This window comes from Desmodus rotundus, chromosome 7 (assembly GCF_022682495.2).
Source record: "Desmodus rotundus isolate HL8 chromosome 7, HLdesRot8A.1, whole genome shotgun sequence".
Classification (NCBI taxonomy): domain Eukaryota; kingdom Metazoa; phylum Chordata; class Mammalia; order Chiroptera; family Phyllostomidae; genus Desmodus; species Desmodus rotundus.
The window spans coordinates 83,399,565-83,420,242 of NC_071393.1; the positions used below are offsets into that span (position 1 = coordinate 83,399,565).

Below are 20,678 nucleotides of genomic sequence, written 5' to 3' on the forward strand. Positions count from 1 at the left end.
ATTCTAACCTGCACCCAAGTCTGAGAACCACGGCCTTATTGGTCTAAAAGGTAGATTCTACCCAGTTCCACTCATCAGAGGCTCATTCTGGTCCAAGACTAGTTTCTGACCATTACTCAGCCGTGTCCCCGTAAGCACATCACTTAACCTCTATAAGCTTTAGTTTCCTCATGACTAAAAAGGGAATAATAATGCTTATTTAATAAAACTCTGTGAAGATTAAGTGACATGTGGATATAGTATGTCTAGCACATTTGTAGGTATTTAAAACTATTTCTGTTTAACCATCATTTAAATTCAGAATTCATTAAATTTCAAGCCTTTCAAATAGTTTATTTTTTGTTAAAAAAAGAAAGAAAAGAAATCTAACCATTTCTACCTTAAAAATGGTATTTTCTCTAGCTTTGATTCCATGTTCACCAAGCAATTTTCTGATTACAATTTGGCTACTATGTAAAAAGCTTTTATATCCATTCACTCATTCCACTAATATTTATTGAGAGCCAACTGTGGGTCAGGCTTTATTCAAGGCATGGGAGTACATCAGCAAGTAAGAAATATTTCTAAAGGAAGAAGACAAAAAATAAACGGAAATAAATCACATGATACTGTGGAAAGTGATAAGTGGTATGGATAAAAATAAAGCAGAAAAGGGAGGGTGAGGTTGATTGGAGAGGGGTCTAATCAATTAGAGATACTTCCTAATTGTATATGTTCTGATCCACAAGATAGTAGGTTTTTTTAGTGGATTGCAGTCTGGTTTTTTTAAGTTTCAGTAAATTCACTTTGCTGTGGTTTAACAATGTCAATACAGTGAATAAAATTACTTTTCACTCATTTCATAAAGTCAACATCATTTTTATAGGCTATTTGTTCCTGAGCAAAAAACAACCTAAAAAGATGCTGCTGATTTCCCTATGTCAAATTGCCTTAAGTTGGGTCCCCTCCACAGCAAACCCTGTAAAGAAAGATTTGAAGTCAAGTAGTTGAATTGGGAGGTGACTGCAGGAACCAGCATGGGCGGGATAGATACATGACACAGGGAAGGAAAAGGGCCAGTACAGGGCGTGTTAAGGGGGGGATGCAGCTGCGGACAGCTGGGGCTCGGTCCCACCCGGCACCTCTGAGAGACTGTGAGGAAGAAGGAAGCTGGAGATGTGACCAGTTTTGTGCATCACCTGTTCAGGGCCCCTCTGTTAGCACAGGTGAATAAAGGAGGCATGGCCGTAAGGAGTCAACAATGTCTGCTGCACTGTGGAAAAAATTTCAGGTTTATTTTTTACTTTCCTAATTCAGAGCTTTTAATACAGACTATAAACAGACTCTAGGCTCTGGTTCTCCTTTTCTCAGATAAGCTTTCCACATTATGATACGTTATCATAGATAAGACTTAAAGAACTAGACTTTTTATACATTCTCAAAAGTTTCAGAAACCCTAATTATCTAAAGTGCTAATGACAAATTATTATCTATTCATTAAAGCAAGCCCTATGAGATCCACTAATTTGATTTAAACTCCTTAAAAATAATGAAGTTACATTCTTTAGAAATAGTCTATACTAAGATTTTTTTCCTTGTTCAAAATGCCTTTTCTAACAGAAATAATTTGAAATAGAGAGCAGTGTTTTTATGTTACCAAATCCAGTTGCTGTTCTCAGCAAACAGGAAATAGAAAATGAAAATCTCTATATTCAGTGTTCTATGGTTATGTAACATTAGCTAGGGGGACATTGGTCCTTCACACGCTCTAACATTCTTGAGAAAAAGGCAGTGAAATCAAGGCTTTCCCTACACAGGCAAATAGGAGCTAAAAATTGCAGATGTTTTCTCTTGTTCACTTTTTGCACAAGAGTGTCTCTGTGCTTCTTTGGGAACCAGATAACGGAGCCCTGGTGGTGAGGCAGGAGTGAGCTCATATGGTCAGGAAGGAAGATTCTCAGGAAGCCATTTAGGTAAATGCAGTGGTGGAAATTGGAACATTGTCAAATCTTTTTCTTTCTTTTTGTTAATCACATTGTAGTTTTTTCATTTCTACAGCCCAGAACCCAGTAGTCACAGATCTTTTTAGGTCTTTGTAGGTGTCCCACAGCACAGCTGCACTTTTCAAGTTTTTTTTTTAATTTTTAAAAATATTTTTCAGTTACGGTTTACATTCAATATTACTTTGTGTTCTTTTTGTCTAAAACCTCAGTAGTTTACAATCATATATTTACAAAGTGATCCCCCTGGTATTTCCAGCACCCACCTAGCACCACATATACTTATGAGAATATTAATGATGTTTCCTATGCTGTACTGTACTTCCCCATGACTATATTGTAACTACCAATGTGTACTACTTAATCCCTTCGCCTTTTTCACCCAGTCTCCCAGCGCCTCACCTCTTTGGCAACCATCAGTCTATTCTCTGTATCTATGAGTCTGTTTCTATTTTGTTTGTTAGTTTATTTTGTTCATTAGATTCCACATATAAGTGAAATCATATGGTACTTGCCTTTCTCTGACTGGCTTATTTGACTTAGCACAATACTCTCCAGGTCCATCCATGCTATTGCAAAAGGTAAGATTTCCATCTTTTTTATGGCCAAGTAGTATCCCATTGTGTAAATGTACACAGCTTTTTACCACTCATCTATTGATGGGCTGCTTCCCAGTCTTGACTATTGTAAATAATGATGCAAGAAACATAGGGGTACATATGTTCTTTTGACTTAGTGTTACAGGTTTCTTTGGATATATTCCCAAGAGTGGAATCACTGGGTCATAAGGCAGTTCCATTTTTGATTTTTCAAAGTAACCCCATACTGCTTTCCATACTGGCTGCACCAATCTGCATTCCTATCCACAGTGCATGAGGGTTCCTTTTCTCCACATCCTCACGGTTGTTTGTTGATTTGTTGATAATAGCCATTCTGACAGGTGTGAGGTGATATCTCCTTGTGGTCTTAATTTGCATTTCTTTGATGATTAGTGATGCTGAGTGTCTTTTCATATGTCCTTTGACCATCTGTATGTCCTCTTTGGAGAAGTGCCCAAAGGTCCTCTGCCGATTTCTTTCCTTTGCCTATTTTTTAATTGAATTGTTTGTGGGGCGGGGGGCAGGTGATTTGGCAGTGAGCTTTGTTAGTTATTTATAAATTTCGGGCGTTAACCCCTTATCAGATGTATCATGGTGAACATGTTCTCCAATTTAGTGGGTTGAATTTCATTTTGTTAGTGGTTTTCTTTGCTGTGCAAAACTTTTTCATTTGATATAGTCCCATTTGTTTATTTTTACTTTTGTTTCCTTTGCCTGAAGAGATAGATCAGAAAAAATACAGCTATGAGAAATATCCAAGATTTTACTGCCTGTTTCCTTCTAGAATTTTTATGGTTTCAAGTCTAATATTAAGTCTTTAATCCATTTGAGTTTGTTCTTATGTATGATGTAAGAAAGTGGTCTAGTTTCATTTTTTTTTCATGTATCTGTCCAATTTTCCCAACACCATGTATTGAATAGACTATCTTTACCCCATTTTATGTTCTTGCCTCTTTTGTCAAATATTAATTGACTATAAATGTGTGGGTTTATTTCTGAGCTCTCTGTTCTGTTCCATTGACCTATATGTCTGTTTTTATGCTAGTACCATGCTGTTTTGATTACTATGGCCTTGTAGTATAGTTTGTTATCAGGTAGTGTGATTCCTCCAACTCTGTTCTTCTTTCTCAAGAGTGCTATGGCTATTCAGGGTATTTTGTGCTTATATGTAAATTTTTCGAATATTTGTTCTAGTTCTGTAAAATATACTATTGTTATTTTGATAAGAATTTCATTGAATCTATAGATTGCTTTGAGTAGTATGGACATTTTCATGATGTTAATTCTTCCTATGCATGAACACAGTATACACTTCCACTTATTTGTATCTTCTTTGGTTTCATTCTTCAGTGTCTTATAATTTTCCTGTACAGATCTTTTACAGCCTTGGTTAAATTTATTCCTAGGTACTTTTTATGCAGTTGTAAATGAGATTGGTATCTCAGTTTACCTTTCTGATAGTTCATTTTTGGTGCATAAAAATACAACTAATTTCTGCATATTTATTTTGTATCCTGCTACTTTACTGAATTCATTAATCATTTCTAGTAATTTTTTGGTGGACCCTTTAGGGTTTTCTACTCATCTGCGAATAATGACAGTTTTATTTCTTCCTGTCCAATTTTGATGACTTTCATTTCTTCCTTGGTCTGATAGCTGTGGCTAGGACTTCTAGTACTATGTTGAATAAGAGGGGTGAAAGCAAACATCCCTGTCTTATTCCCGATCTTAAGGAAAATGCTTGTAGTTTTTACCCATTGAGTATGATGCTGGCAGTGGGTTTGTCATAAGTGGCCATTATTATGTTTGGGAGAGTTTTTTTTATCATAAATGGGTGCTAGATTTTGTCATGTGTCTTTTTTCTGTGTCTATTGATATAATTGTATGGGTTTTATCCTTCATTTTGTTTAAGTGATGTGTAACATTTATTGATTTGCAGCTATTGTACCAACCTCACATCCCTGAAATAAATCCCATTTGATCATGGTGTATGATCTTTTTAATGTATTGGTGGATCTGGTTTGCTAATATTGTGTTGAGGATTTTAGCATCTATGTCCATCAGGAATATTAACATACATTTTCTTTCTTTTTAGTGCATTTACCTGGTTTTGAAAATAGGACAATTGCGGCCTAGTAAAATGAGCTTGGGTGTTTTCCCTCCTCTTGAATTTTTTGGAGTAGTTTCAGAAGGATAGGTTTAACTTCTTTGACTATCTGGCAAAATTCACCTGTGAAGCCATCCAGTCCGGGACTTTTGTTTGTTATGAGGTGTTTTGTTGTTGTTGTTTCACTGCCTCAGTTTCACTAGGTGTAATCTATCTGTTCAGACTCTCTGATTCTTCCTGATTTAGTTCTGGAAGATAGTATGTTTCTAGGAATTTATCCATTTTGTCCAGGTAGTCCAGTTTGTTGGCATATAGTTGTTCATAGTATTTTCTTACAATTCCATTTCATTTCGCTCTTTTTTCTGGAGATTTCTCCTGTTCTTTCACTTGGGGCATTTTTTTGTCTTCCCTTTTTGGTTGCTCCTTGTGTTTGTTTCTGTACATTGGGTAGATCTGCTATCTCTTACAGTCTTGGCAGAGTGGGCTGATGTAGTAGGTGTCCTGTGGGACCCAGTGGCACAGTCTCCTTGATCACCTGAGCTGGGAGCTCCAGCATGTCCCTTGTGTGGGTACATGAGCCCTCCTATTATAATTGACTCTTCATTGCTATTGTCCAGTTCAATGCATGGGGTTGACACTCAGACTGGCTGACAGTGAGGACCAACCTCAACCACAGTGTGTGAGCTGCTGTGCAGGTACTGACCACACAAACTGGAATTCACCTCAGCAGGGCTTGGTGCCCTCGAGGTCTCCCTTTGGATATGCTGCTTTGGATGTGAAGCTAATCAGACCCTGCTCTGTCGTCTGGAGCTGGCCATTGGGTGTGTTGGTTCTGGGGCATCTCGGGAGGGACTCTGGTGCAGTCAGTGTCACATGCTGCTTGTAACTGGTCCTGGGCAACCTGTTTGGAGCTACAGTTTGTGGCTGCCCCTGATGGACCTGGGTGTGTACACAAAGGACCAAGCTGTGCACCAAGACCAGCTTTTATTAGCACCAGGTCCAGGGGCAAGTCAGCAAAAGTCCCAAGGCATCCCAAGATCTATCTCTGCCTTCCTCCACCTTCCAGCTGCCTTTTAGGCTCAGTCGCTGAAAGTCTCTGGCCATACTCAAATTGGATGAGGTAGGGGCTCAGTTGAGTCCCAGGGTAGGGGTGAGTGGTATTTATCAGATTGATACATATTCAAGCTCAGTGCCAGTGCTGGGTCTCAGGTCACTCAGCAAATGTCCTAGGGTGCCACCCGTGGGGTGCTCACACACCTTTGTGTTGGAGCATGGTCTCAGGGAGTCATCAGGGTGAGGCCAGCAGTTTATCAGGCCCAAACAGACCAGTATTTGGCCATGTGAATGGAGGATCTGCATTGGTCATATGTGCAAGGGAACAATGGCCCTATCCTACAGCCACACAACTCAGTCTGTCCCTAATCTCAGCCAGGTAGGGCCACAGGGAGTCAGGAGGGTGGGGCTAGTGATCTCCTGTGAGGGGGGAGGTGCCACTCAGGCTTAGGGGAAGGTGAGGGGAGTGGCCCCTGACCCAGAGCCACACAGCTCAGTTTGTCTCAGATTCTGCAGAGCCACCAGGAGTCAGGAGGGTGAAGCTAGTGCACTCCCCTAGGCTGATGCCATAAAGAAGAGAGTGCTCCCCCCAAGAAAGATGTCATCTGTGGTGTGGGAGAGGGATTCAGCACAGGGATCCTGGAGGCTGTTTCTTCAGCTCTCTTTCCAAGCCACAAACCCCAGTCTCTCCTCACACAACTCTAGTCTACTCCACCCACTCTTTGCCGGAGCCCAGAGGGAGAGTGGCTGTGAATGAGATTTTGTGCATTAGCCCTTTAAGAAGCCATATGTGTCTCTAACAGACTCTTGTCTCTCCCTGGCGGGCAGAATCCCCTATGATTTTCACAGCCAGATGTTATGTGGGTGCCTGGTGCTCTGGGCTGGGGAGCCTGGCTTGCAGTTGAGACTTCAGGCTTCTCAGAGGAAACCTTGCAGCTGAGATATCCCTCCAGGATCTCAGCCACTGTCTGTGTGAGCAGGGCCTGCCCTGCTCTAAATCCTTCTCTAAATCCTTGCTTCTAAGACTTCTGTCAGCAAATCTTCAGATGGTTATTCAGGTTGTTTGCTCTATATTTTAGTTGTAATTCTAGTTTGGTCCTGGGAGGAGATGAGTATAACTTCCACCTACTGTGCCGCCATCTTGGACCCTCAGAATATTGTCAAATCTTAAGGCAATGTTATTGTTCATGGACTGTATAGTCAGATGTACCCATGTTCAAACCTGGACCTGCTATTTACTAGCCATGTGATCTCCAGCATATTACTTTTTACCTGTCTATGCCTTAGTTTCTTCATCTTTAAAATGGGGATAAGATGGGAATGCCTTAAAAGGTTGATGTGAAGAGTAAAAGAGATAATGCATTTTGGAGCACAATGCACAGCTCCTGGCACATTAAAAGCACATGGTACAGGTAGTTCAGCCATGAAATCTGGACAGAAGACTAGAGATAACAGGGTTCAAAGGGGGCTCAGAATAAGTGGCCACCACACTAAGCCTTGGCATTCCATTACCTTTGCAGAGGCCCTGCACTTTGAAAGCCTCTTTTCTTAGGCCATCCGGTACTCCCCAGACCCTCTGGTCTCTTGTGCAGACACTCTGAGCATTAGGGACCTCACTTGGTGAAGGGGATGGTTGATTTCTTTGAGACGGAACAAGGATACATCAGTGTTCATGTCTAAATACAGGTGTAATCTTTCAGAATTGTGCATGTAGCCGAAATTTGGCAAGATCAGAGACCCAATTCCAGCTCTGTTATTTCCTGTGTGGCCTCAGCCAAGTCACTTAGCCTCTCTGTGCCTTAGCTTCCTCATCTCTGTGTTGATGATAATACTGATTTGCAAGTAATAGGGCACATAAAGGCCATCAAACAGGAGGTAGTTCAGTGATGCCTGCTATTCTCCCACCACAGCTGAGGCCCATCAGAGAACAGTTTACATCCAGGGAAGCTTTACTAGAATGAGTTATAGCGTTCACCATCCAAACCTTGAAATGAGGTTTGGGTTGCCTCTTTATCTGAGTTTTTACCCACTCCCTACCAGAATTGAGCTGAAGAGTTGCATAACAGCTTCCACAAAGCCACAAGTTTGGACTTAACATTGCTTATTCAGTGACAGACAGTATCTGCCACTCTGATTCAGGTCTTCACAATTCTCCTCGGTTTGGAAAAACCATCCCTAACCACAAATGACCCAGTCTAAGAATTATAAGGACCCGCCTATCCAGTGAATTAAATACAAGCACTTCTCTGCCATCTGACTGTACTTATTTGTGTAGGGGAATGAATAGTGGGTCCTTGACACCAGCTTGGTCCTGCCTCCTAGAATCTTATCCCCAGCCACTCTCCTTGACACCCCTCCCCCCGCAAATATGCACACTACCTCATTAGGGATACCACCTCACGTGTGCTTGAGAATGCCAATATTTTGTCTATGGTTTTAAACATAAGTGTGGTCTTTAAAAAGGGTTGCAATGGTATTTTATGAGTGTTTGATATGGGTTCTCTTACCTTTCCCAGGGAAAACAGAAGCCTATTTGGAAGCCATCAGAAAAAATATTGAATGGCTGAAGAAACACAACAAAAAAGGAAATAAAGAAGGTAAGGCCTGAGTATGGTTACAATTGTAAACTTCACCCATTTGTCAGGGGCTCTTGTTAAATAAATATTCCCACAATCAAATTAGGCTAAAGTCTCCTCTCAGATTCCAGAAACATTCTACTACTTCTCAGATGCAGGAGAGAACCTCTATTTCTCTTATTTTTCAAGCCACACTCTCAAACCAAGCCATTTCCCCCTTTCTTTGACATTTTATGATGAAAAAATGTCAAACAAAAGTGGAGAGAATAGTACAATGAATCCCCATGTGTCCATCGCCCACTTTCAATAATTATCAACACTTTGCCAGTCTTGTATTATCTACTCCCCCCTCCCTTTCTTGGCGTATTGTAAACAGAGGCATTTTCTGAGCACAAATGAGGTGCACTCGGCAGTCAGGAAAGCAGCCACTCACTCACTGAAAACATGGCAGTAAGTGGGCTCTGTTCCGAGTGCCAGAAATGTGAAGCACAGGAAAATGCAGCACACCCTCCCCCCATGTCACCCACAGCAGCAATATAGCAGGTCGGCCTGCTTGGAGCTGCCACAGACAGGTGTGGTGGCTGAGAGGCGGTGAGAGGAGGGGGCACGTCTTACCGAGAAAGAGATCACCGGGAGAAAAGGCTGTGCGAAAGCCTTCCCTGGAAAGGTAAGTGAAGAGAGATGGAGGCAAAGGGAACACTGGTTACCAAGATGTAAAGGGGCAAAAGAGAGTGATACATTTTGAATATTGGAGCTATTCAGTGTCCCAGGACCATTGGGAGTCTGTGGCACAGACAGCAGTCAGGGCTGGGAAGGTGGGGATGGAGCGTGGTCAGGAACAGGCTTGTGCACCCTGCAAAGGAGGTTTGTTTTAGCCAGAGGAGCCTAAATTAGGGGTACTTAAGCCCTGAAAACTCAGTTAAGAACTGAGAAATCTATCTGACATGTAATATGGTTACAGATTGAAAAAATGAGACCCCAGAAGGCTGGAGAGAAATAGGAGGCAAGGATCTAGAGCAGAAATGACAGGGCTTAAACGGGAGGGGGGGGGGGGCGCTTAAACCAGGGCAAGGCAGAGGAAATAAAGAAGGAAAAACTCAGGAGCTATGTGGAGAGATAGTCCCATATGATCCCCGGGTGTCTGACCAGAGCAGTTGCAAAGTGATGCTTTTCAAGTGAGATGAACAGTGTTTCTCAAACCTTAGAGTGCATTCAAACCGCATGCATAGCTTCTACACAGCCTGCTGCCCAGGGGGCATCAGCAAATCAGAAACTTGAGGGGCAGGCCCCAGGCATCAATATTTTTTGAATCCCCCATCTTTTCACCATGCAGCCAAGTTTCAGAACCACCGAGATAGATGGAGCACAGTGGGAGGAAGAGGCATTTTCAGCCCCATTTAGCTTGGGGTCTTGTAAGTTGAGCAAGATGGAAACAATTATCAGGTCTTCACACATATTCATTTTATTTGGCTTAACATAATTGTGGATTTCCAGGCTGTCAGTTCCATTAAAATTGCACGAACTGTAGTTCATCAAATCTGTCACTGATCACAAAATGCACATTGTTTAATGCACCACTAAGGAAGAAAAAGTATAACATGCCATCAATGACAGACTGCGAACACTTGAAAAATTTTTAAAAATGTTCATCTTAGAATCAGTGTAATAGTAGGGGCCAAAATGCATTCTGAAACCAGTGTAAATTACATGGTCCAACAATTTGGACTATTTGTTATTTCTGTCACTGATTAACATGTGAGTCAAACTCCTGGTCATAATGAGGAACGTCCTGCAGTTCAGTCTTTCACTTCAAGAAACAACCAACCTAGAAATGCACAGAACTCTGGTGCCTGCATTGTGAAGGCTCTGTGAGCAGACTTAGAATGACAGAGTTGAGTTTGATGTTTCCTCCTGCCTCCAGGAAGTAAGGGTGACGTACATTACACACCCTCCTGAAGGCAGAATCAGAGAGCTTCTTCTCCACTGCCGTCACATATGCTCGGCTAGACTTGGGTCATCTCTCAAAGCCTGTGGGGAGCTGGGTCCTAGGGCCGTGTAGTGGCTGCAGCTGTGTGAGTGCAAAGTCTTACTTTCTATCAGTTCTGACTTCCCTGATGTCTGCTGAAGCCCTTTGTTTGGCAGGGGCTTAGGGGACCTGAATCTCCTTCCCAAATCCAGGAAAGAAAGGTCCGTGTGATACGATCAGGAGGATGATGATAAAAATCATCTTATGCAGCCATTTTTTAAAAGGCATACTTTTAAGAAAGTAAATCATAGCACTTATTTCTTTTGTGCCTTACCACCTTAAAACCTTTTTTAAAATGAGCAAGGTAGAGACTGACTTGTGTGACACACAACCAGCTAACGGCCTTTCGTCTGCTCTAGGCTGGTTTTCCCGGCATGCAATGAGAGTTAAGTCATAAAGATGCAGTTTTTCCACTTCTAAAGGAAGCACAGTATTTTCCCATTTGTCCATTCACATCACCTGGACCTCTTCACATCTGTCCTTGGGAGTCTGCCCTTTGTCCCACTGAAGATGTTGACCCTGAAACCAAGTCTGAAGAGTATTAGTGTGAACCAGTGAGTCAGCCAGCAATCAGCTTGTGAGGCACACACAAAACGTGCATTCAGCTTGGTTCTCTGTTCTGTGCCTGGTGAAACAGCAAGTCAAACCAAAGCCCCAAGCACTTACCCAACGATTGTTCTACACCAGTTAAATGCCCTAGGTTCACTACTTAAAGGCCGCAGAGTGGTCAAAGCACTGACTACAGGCGGACCCTAGTTCAGAACCTGACTCTAGCACGACCTGAGCACACGCGACTTACCTCCTCTGTCCTGTTTCTTCGTCTCTGAAATGGAAACACTAATGCCAAACTCACGGGGTTTTGTGAGGCGCAGGTCAGATGATGGTTGCAAAGTGCTCAGTACCTAGAGTTATCCCTTTCATCCTCAAGGCAGAGTACCTAGTGGGGAGCAAATTCCCTCCTTGGTGGGAACGAGCTCTCGCTAAGCCTCAGCTCACCTTGACATGATGAACACCTGGTGCTTGTAGAGAGGTCCTTCAGGCTTAGGGTTTCCCCCACCACCATGCAGGGTCTTAAAGATGTCCAAGGGACCCTAGCTTGCTAAAGGGGCCGTGGAATACTCTGAGCTTTGTACCCCGTTCTCTCCTTTCCTTTCCCTTTACAAATGGAAAGGAGGCAGGGTTCTGGTCCACAGGTTGTTGGCCACCAAGAGGAATGCACTGTCCTCAAGGAACTCACTATCTGGAGGGGTCCCCCAAGTATGGAAGACCCACATGCCCACCCATAAGGGATATGTGTCATACATTTTGGGACCTCCATAGGATGTACTGCATATAGCCATTAAAAATGGTGTTTATGAAGAATATTAATACTCACTGTGTAAAGTTAAGTGAAAGGAGCTGGTTATAAGTTTGTATATACACTGTGATCTCAATTCTGTGTTGAAATAGATATATTTGAAAAGCTAAAAGGAAATAGAACAAAATACCAGCTGTGGTTATCTACGATTAATAGGATTCAGGTTATTTAAATTTGATTTTCATGTTCCTCTTTTTTTTATTTTTTAAAACATGGGCATATAATACCTAAAAAATCAAGGGAAGATGTGGGTTTCTTTTTAAGCCTTCAGAAAGGTGCCACAAGCAGCCTCCTTACTTGGGGATGTCTGTTTTGGGTAGGTGGTTTGATGGCTTACATAGGTTTTTATGTATTTAAGTAGGACAGAGAAACCTTAATGAAGTTATGGTTTGGCTTTTTGCCCCATGCATATAATTCACACAGTGTGAAAATCAAGGTAATTCTTAATTCGGAAAAAAATGTAGAAGTGGGTTGTCACCTCAACGGGACTAATCAGTGTAACAAGTTCAAAAAGTCAAACACCTCGTTGTGATCGTAAATTTTACCACTCAAGCTTTAGGATCTTCTTACCCCAAGTGTGATTCCTAGACTAGCAGCATCTGTATATCCTGGCAGCTTATTTAAAATGCAGAATCTATTCCCAACAAGAAAAAGTTAAAGGAGTTCATCACCACCAAACCAGTATTTCAAGAAATGTAGGGACTTCCTTAAGAAGAAGAGGAAAAAAGATTAAAAAATATGAATAATAAAATGACAGTAACTGCATACCCATCAATAATTACTAGAAATATAAGTGGATTAAGTGATCCAATCCAAAGACATAGGGTGGCTAAATGGAGAAGAAAACAAGACCCTTATATATGTTGTCTGTAAGAGACACTTCAGATTGAAGAACACACAGAGACTGAAAGTGAAGGGATAGAAAAGATATTTCGTGCAACTGGAAATGTTTTACAAAGCTAGGGTAGTAGTACTTAAACTGAGTATCAGACAAAATAGACTTTAAAACAAAGGGGAGAATGACATTTCATATACAAAAGCCAAAATATGAGAGCAACCTAAGTGTCCATTGACAATTGGATAAAGAAGATGTGGTGCATATATACATACATACAATGAAATACTACTCAGCCAAAAAAAGAAAAAGAAGAAGAATAAAGTCTTACCATTTGTACCAACGTGGATGGACCTAGAGGGTATTATGCTAAGTGAAATAAGTCAGACAGTGAAAGACGGATACTGTATGATTTCACTTATACATGGAATCTAAAAATCAAAACCAAAAAAATGAACAATCGAAACAAATAAACTCATAGATACAGAGAACAGGCTGATGGTTGCCAGATGGAAGGGGGTTGGGGGGCTGGGTAAAAAAGGTGAAGGGATTAAAAAGTACAAATTGGCAGTTTCAAAATAGTCATGAGGCTGTAAAGTACTGCATACAGAATATAGTCAATAATATTTTTTGTAGATGTACCTCTTACAGATTTATTTCTGTGTTATGTTACATGTAGATATATGTATCTATACTTTTAAAAAATACAATCTATAGCCCCTTCCCTTCCCCACAAAACTCACAAAAGGGAGTATGAAGCCAGGATTGCCATCAGGCTTTCCAAAGTAGCCAGGGCTAAGAAAGAACCATCTCTCAACACCTTAAGAAACAGCTGCCCTTCCTGGGCTCCGGGGTCATTGAAGCAGCAGCATTCCCAGGACCAACGGGAGGTGAGGAGAGGAAACAACTGTAGTGTGACAGGATTCTAGGATGCGAGTGGCCAGTGACTCCTAGAATGGCAGACTGGCTCCCAGAACTCTCAGTGTGGGAACAAAGGTGGGAGCCCTGTGGCTCTGCAAATGCAGAGGGAGTAGGAATTGGGGATCACCCTGCAGGTGCAGGGGTGGGGTGGTAGGACAAGGAACATACGTGGGTTATACTGGAGAGACAGCAGCCCCACCTATTCAAAGACAAATGCTGGCTCTTTAAAATATAGGAGAAAGAGCACGGTAGAAGGGTGAGGGGGACAATAGGACACATAAGAAAGTCACATAAAACAGGAAGTACCAACCAAAACATGACTTGTACTTGCTTCCTCCCTAGAGAAGGTGTGATCTATGCATGGGGTGGGGGAGGAAAGAGAGGTGAAAGGTCATGGACCTAGGATTATCAGCTGGCCAGGTGCATAGGAAGGCTCTTTGAGGACTCCTCGGGGGCAGGCAGGAAGCTGGAACCCCATATTTCTGGAGAAAAAAATTGCAGTTCCTTCAGTTCTACTTGGACCAAATCTTGGTGCACCTATGGAGCCCCTTGCGCTTTGAGATTTTCTTGTGGGCTGGTTGCTGCCAGCAGCTGGTTCCTGCAGTTCAGTCAGGTATTACGCAGGGTCTTGAGATATGGCTGCAGCTGCTGCTGCTGTAGTAACTTTAATGGTTTTTTCAAGATTGGCAACCTCTCAATCTGCGGCTTCAGGCCCAGCTGCTGCTCCTTGTGCTGGTTGGCACTGCTCACTCAGTGCCTGGAAGCACTACCTCACAGCCCACACCCCACTCCTGTAGGGTTCAGCCAATGGCCCTGAGATCCTGGCGCTGGATGTCCTGCCCAACACTACAGTAAACCTCCAGGTGGTTGCACTGGCCCAGGGAGCCACAAAGCACATCTGCATACATGGCCTCAATGACAAGGTCTTCCAGCTGCTGCACATTACACGGGGCAATGGCCTTCAGCAACATTGCATATGGGATGAACTTGACTTCAGCAGCTAGGGTGACAACTGATAGGTCTTCTGAGTGTGAGTCAGGGAACATTCCAGGCTTAAGCTAAGTAGTTGGCATATGTTCCGTAAGCAAACACTATGACCAGGCAGAATATGGAAGTGAGGTCACTCTCACCAACTGTCTAAAATGAGGTATATCCAGCAGTTCCCCAAACACATAGACACCATGGCCTCCAGCACCTGGTGGGCCTGTAGCACCTGGTGGATGAGTGTGACCAGTGCTGCCCCCTTGGCTGACTTGGCCAGGAGCAGAAATTGCTCCTGGTTTTGCCTTATCACCTTTACCTTGGTAGTCAAGGCTGCACTGAGCTGGGGGCATCTGGGCTCAGGATGTCTGGAGCGGGAAGCTTCATCTTCTAGAGCCAGGAATATAGCCAATAGTATTGTACTAACTACGTATGGTGCCAGGTGGGTACTAGGTTTATCAGAGGGGATCACTTCATAAATTATATAAATGTCAAACCACTATGCTTGAAACTAACATAATATTAAATATCACCTGAAATTGAGAATATTTTAAATAAAATTTAGAAAAAAAAAAGCAGGATCTGGAGCCCCACCTCGGAGCTACTGAATGCAAATCTGCAGCTTCCCAAGAGTCCCAGGCGATTGGTATAAACGGTCAAGTTTGTGAAGCCCTGGTCTCCAAGCCTTTTCCCTCCATGGTCAGATGAGGGTGGTACTCCCCACCTGAACACCCAGCAGGTGTGATGCTGGAGAGCAGATGAGCTAGTATAATTCATACACATGTGATTTTAAACTGCAAAACTCCGCACAAATGCCGAAACCTGAAATGTCTTTCGATGTGAAAGACGGGGATGGCTGTGGCGGCACGCAGAATGCTTGTTGGTGAGTGGTGGTCACTGTGATGGGGTCGCGCTTTCCTGCTCTTTCTCATGATACCCTAATGATATTTTCCAGACTATGACCTTTCAAAGATGAGGGACTTCATCAACCAACAAACTGATGCTTATGTGGAGAAGGGCATCCTGGATAAGGAAGAAGCCGATGCCATCAAGCGTATTTACAGCAGCCTGTAAAAATGGCAAGAAGGTCCCGGAGTCCTTCCACTGTTTCAGAAAACATCATATAGCTTAAAGCTCTTCTAATTCTGTGATTAAAGTTATTTTGACACAAGGATTATTAGAAAGTGCTGGACTTACAGTAGTTAACCTTTTAGAAGTGGTTAAAACATAGCTTTCTTGCCACAAAAACTATCTGAAAAGTAAAGTTGTATGTAAGCTCAGATTTTGTACATAGAATCCTTATTTCCTTGTAGATTTACATTTTATACTCAGAAATCTGTTGCTTTGGAAAAGCCTGTAATGGACTGACCTTAAAACTGAACCTTTTTCCCACTGTGTCACACATATGAGCACCCCTTAAAGAACTGGGGGTTCTGTTTTCAAGGCATGCTGGTTACCAAAGCACCTCATAGCATTTATCTGTTGCAAGATGTCCTTTTCACTACCAGTTCCCTTGTGGCTGAAATAAATTCACGTTTCCTCAAAGCCCCTACAGCTTGAAGGAAGCTACCTTCCCTTTTTTCCTTACAGATGCTCCTGTGGGATCTATTTCAGGCCCAATGGCACAAAAGGGAACCTGAAAAATGGGCTTAGGATTTGCTAGATTTTTAAACAATTCCCCCCACTCTTAATATTTTGCTATTAGTGAGTTTTCAGACATTGATTTTGTTTATTACAAGGGATAACTAGGTACTCTCCAAGCAGAAAATGAGTTCATAAATAACACATAAAGGTAAAAAAAAAAAAAAAGTGCATGCCAGATCTGAGTTATCTAAACTGGACTTGATCCAAGCCAAGTTTTTCAAGAGGGCCAGACAGCAGGGTAGAAACAGAGATAAAAAGCATCTCCTTCCCTGTGAGCCTAAGCAGGTCCATGAGCTTCCCTGGAGGAAAGGGGTAATGAACTGCAGGGCCCCGCAAATCCTCTTCCTCAGCCACCACCACACACGCAGCCCTGGCACCATGCAGCCCCCAAGGTCCTCCTGACATGTTAATGGAATGTCCTCAAACCAAAGAACACTTCACAGATGTGGTATTCAGTATAAATTAATTACATATTTTTCTATACATTCCTGTTGAAAAGCATAAAAATAATATAATGCTTTGTGTATTAGCTGTCACTATTTCAAAGGGCCTTCTGACACCTGTCTTAACTGCCCCTAGTTGGCATTCAGTTTTTGGTGAGGACTGGGAACTTAAGGGAAAACGCGAGAGGCTGTTTTTCATGGGTAGGAGACCCCTGCAGCTCCTCTCATCCTCTAGAATTGCAGAAATAAACAAAAAGCAAAGTCTGACATGCAAAAAAAAAAAATACCCCTAAACTCTTTAATTTATTCCAGAGAAGCCAGTACTCACTGGTGAGCAGAAAGAAAACAAAAAACGCCTCTGCTCAAACTACACTTGCCAAAGCACAATAACTCAGACTTGTTTTAATGAGTCATCTTGGATAACGTGACCGACTCTACTTCACCCATGTCCTGTAGTCCAAATAGGCTGCTTGTACATCAAAGAGAAAAAACTGGCTGTGACTAAAGCATTTTATCATTTGCTTTTCTGTACTTTACCTACATATCTATGCAGTATTTTTAAAAATAAAAATTTATTTAGTGAGTTTATTGTAGCTTTGTGAACACACTAACATTCGTTAGCTCTTACTGATAACAAGACAAAAGGGAGATAGATCATCAGTCCTGTTTTGTAAAATAAGAAAACTGTTCTCAAAAAATTATGCTCAAACTCATATGGCCAAGAAGTTGTAAAGCTGGAACTAGAGCCCAGGTATCTGATCTCGGCCCATTCTCCCACAGCAATTCCAGGCGCAAGGCAAGGGCTGACGAACTCCAGGCCAGGACAGTTTCGCTATAGCCACAACTAATTCCAAGTTTTTAATAACTTGAAAAAGAGGAGAGGTGTTTTGGCTAGAAATTGCTCAGACAGACCCTTAGGCAAAAATAAGATGTTCAGAAAATTGTTTCTGAGATTGTGGGTTTCATTTCAATTTTCAGCTTATGTCTTTTGGATAGTGCTTTTGTTTTGGTTTTCGTTTGGTTTTGGTTTTTAATTATAGGATAGTTTATTTTTTTTAATTTTTCCTCTTTTTTCCATTACCATTTATTCACCTTACGCCCACCTCCTCCCAGCAATCACCAAACTGTTGTCCATGTCCACGAGTCCTTTTCCTCTATCCCACCACCCTCTGACCTCCCCCACCCTTAGCTGTCATCTGCTCTCCATCTGAGTCTGTCTCTATTTTGCTTATTAGTTCAGTTTGTTCGGTAGATTGCACTTATTACTGAAATCATATGGTATTTGTCTTTCTCTGACTGGCTTATTTCACTTAGCATAATGTACTCCAGGTCTATCCATACTGCCACAAAGAGTAACATTTTCTTTTTTACCACGTAGTAGAATTCCAGTGTGTAAATGGCCCTTAGTTGTTCTACCCACTCATCTACTGGTGGACACTTGGGCTGTTTCCATACCCTGGCGATTGTAAATAACACTGCAATGAACATAGGGGTGCATATATTCTTTCAAGTTAGTGTTTTGGGTTCCTTGGGATATCTTCCCAGAAGTAGGATCACTGGGTCAAAAGGCAGATACATTTTTAATTTTTTGAAGTAACTCCATACTGCTTTCCATACTGGCTGCACCAGTCAGCATTCCCACCCACAGTGCAAATGTGTTCCTCCTTCTCCACATCCTCACCAGCACTTGTGGTTTGTTGGTTTATTGACGATAGACATTCTGACAGGTGTGAGATGATATCTTATTGTGGTTTTAATTTGCATTTCTCTGATGATTAGTAACATTGAGCATTGTTTCGAATGTCCTTTGGCCATGTGTATGTCCTCTTTGGAGAAGTGTCTATACAGGTCCTTTGCCCATTTTTCAATTGGGTTATTTGTTTTCTTGGTGTTAAGTTTTGTAAGTTCTTTGTAAATATTGCATATTAACCCTTTATCAGATGTATCAGAGAATATGTTCTCCCACTCTGTGGGTTGGTTTTTTTGTTTGTTTGGTTTTTTTACTTTTTTAAATATATTTATTGATTATGCTATTACAGTTGTCCCATTTCCGCCCCTTCACTCAACTCCATCCTGCCCACCCCGTCCCTCCCACATTCCCCCCCTATAGTTCATGTCCATGGGTCATACTCATAAGTTCTTTGGCTTCTACATTTCCTACACTATTCTTACCCTCCCCCTGTCTATTTTCCACCTATCATCTATGCTACTTATTTTCTGTACCTTTCCCCCCCTCTCCCCCTCCCACTCCCCTATTGACAACCCTCCATGTGATCTCCATTTCTGTGGTTCTGTTTCTGTTCTAGTTGTTTGCTTAGTTTTCTTTTGTTTTGGTTTTAGGTGTGGTTGTTAATAACTGTGAGTTTGCTGTCATTTTTACTGTTCCTATTTTTGATCTTCTTTTTCTTAGATAAGTCCCTTTAACATTTCATATAATAAGGGCTTGGTGATGATGAACTCCTTGAACTTGACCTTATCTGAGAAGCACTTTATCTTCCCTTCCATTCTAAATGATAGCTTTGCTGGATACAGTAATCTTGGATGTAGGCCCTTGCCTTTCATGACTTGGAATACTTCTTGCCAGTCCCTTCTTGCCTGTAAGGTCTCTTTTGAGAAATCAGCTGACAGTCTTATGGGAAGTCCTTTGTAGGTAACTGTCTCCTTTTCTCTTGCTGCTTCTAAGATTCTCTCCATATCTTTAATCTTGGGTAATGTAATGATGATATGCCTTGGTGTGTTCCTCCTTGGGTCCAGCTTCTTTGGGACTCTCTGAGCTTCCTGGACTTCCTGGAAGTCTATTTCCTTTGCCAGACTGGGGAAGTTCTCCTTCATTATTTGTTCAAATAAGTTTTCAATTTTTTGTTCTTCCTCTTCTCCTTCTGGCACCCCTATAATTCGGATGTTGGAACGTTTCAAGATGTCCTGGAGGTTCCTAAGCCTCTCCTCATTCTTTTCTGGTTGGATGTTTCTTTCTTCCTCTGGTCCACACTGTTGATTTGAGTCCCAGTTTCCTTCCCATCACTATTGGTTCCCTGTACATTTTCCTTTGTTTCTCTTAGCATAGCCTTCATTTTTTCATCTAGTTTTCAAACAAATTCAACCAATTCTGTGAGCGTCTTAATAACCAGTGTTTTGAACTGTGCATCTGATAAGTTGGCTATCTCTTCCTCGCTTAGTTGTATTTTTTCTGGAGCTTTGAAGTGTTCTGTCATTTGGGCCTTTTTTTTTTTTTTTTTTTTTTTTTGTCTTGGCACATCTGTTACTTAAAGGAGCGGAGTCTTAGGTGTTCACCTGGGTGGGGTAACGCTGGTTGCTGCGCTGTGATGCTGTATATGGGGGAGGGGCCGAGAGGGAGCAATGGCGCCCGCTCCACTCTCTACCGGATTTTAGTCACTCTCTCCGCTACCCACAATCAAATTGGGCCCCTCTGGTGCTGGTTCCCGAGTGGGTGGGCTTGTGCACACTCTAGGCCCCTGTGGGTCTCTCCAACGACCTCTCCTGTGAGGCTGGGAGTCTCTCGTGCTGCCGCCCCAACCCCCAGGGGCGTTTTCAATCAGAGGTTTGAGGCTTTATTTCCCCGAGCTGGAGCCCTGGGTTGCTAGGTCTGCTTGGCTCCCCTCTATTCATCCGGTTTATCTGTGCTCGAGTGTGGGGCCACGGGGTCTGCTAGTGGTCAGACTGCCTGCCCTGTTTGTCCCACACTCCGCCAGTCTCAGTCCCGCCACAGCCACTCGAGTCCTCTCCGCCCTGGTGCCCGTCTCCGCCCCTCCTACTGGTCTGGATGAATGTTTCTTTTTTATCTACTTGGTGTCGGACTTCCTTGCTGTTCGATTTTCTGTCAGTTCTGGTTGTGCGAGGAGGCGCAGTGTGTCTACCTATGCTGCCATCTTGGTTCTTTGTGGGTTGTTTTTTATTTTGATGTTTTCCCTTGCTGTGCAAAAACCTTTTAGTTTCATATAGTCCCATTTGTTTATTTATTTAGTTTCCCTTCCCTGGGGAGAAATATCCCATAACATATAGCGACGAGTAATGTCTGAGATTTTGCTGCCTATGTTTCCTTCTATGTTTTTTATGGTTTCAAGACTAACATGTAAGTCTTTGATTCATTTCAAATTTATTCTTGTGTGTGGCATAAGAAAGTGGTGTTGTTTCATTAT

The 20,678-nt window shown here is 42.3% G+C and overlaps 1 protein-coding gene and 1 pseudogene across 1 annotated transcript in view; one reads left to right on the forward strand and one right to left on the reverse strand.

The window, feature by feature from the left end:
- The window catches only part of SCG3 (secretogranin III), a 39,810-nt gene extending 24,098 nt beyond the window's left edge, over nt 1–15,712 (forward strand). The window contains exons 11-12 of the mRNA XM_024567716.4: nt 8,255–8,335; nt 15,390–15,712. Of these exons, the coding sequence (XP_024423484.2) occupies nt 8,255–8,335; nt 15,390–15,508 (200 nt within the window). The 3' untranslated portion in view covers nt 15,509–15,712. The remainder of the gene's footprint in view (nt 1–8,254; nt 8,336–15,389) is intronic.
- LOC112311595 (COP9 signalosome complex subunit 7a pseudogene) lies at nt 13,845–15,366 on the reverse strand (annotated as a pseudogene).
- Nucleotides 15,713–20,678: the final 4,966 nt, after the last annotated feature.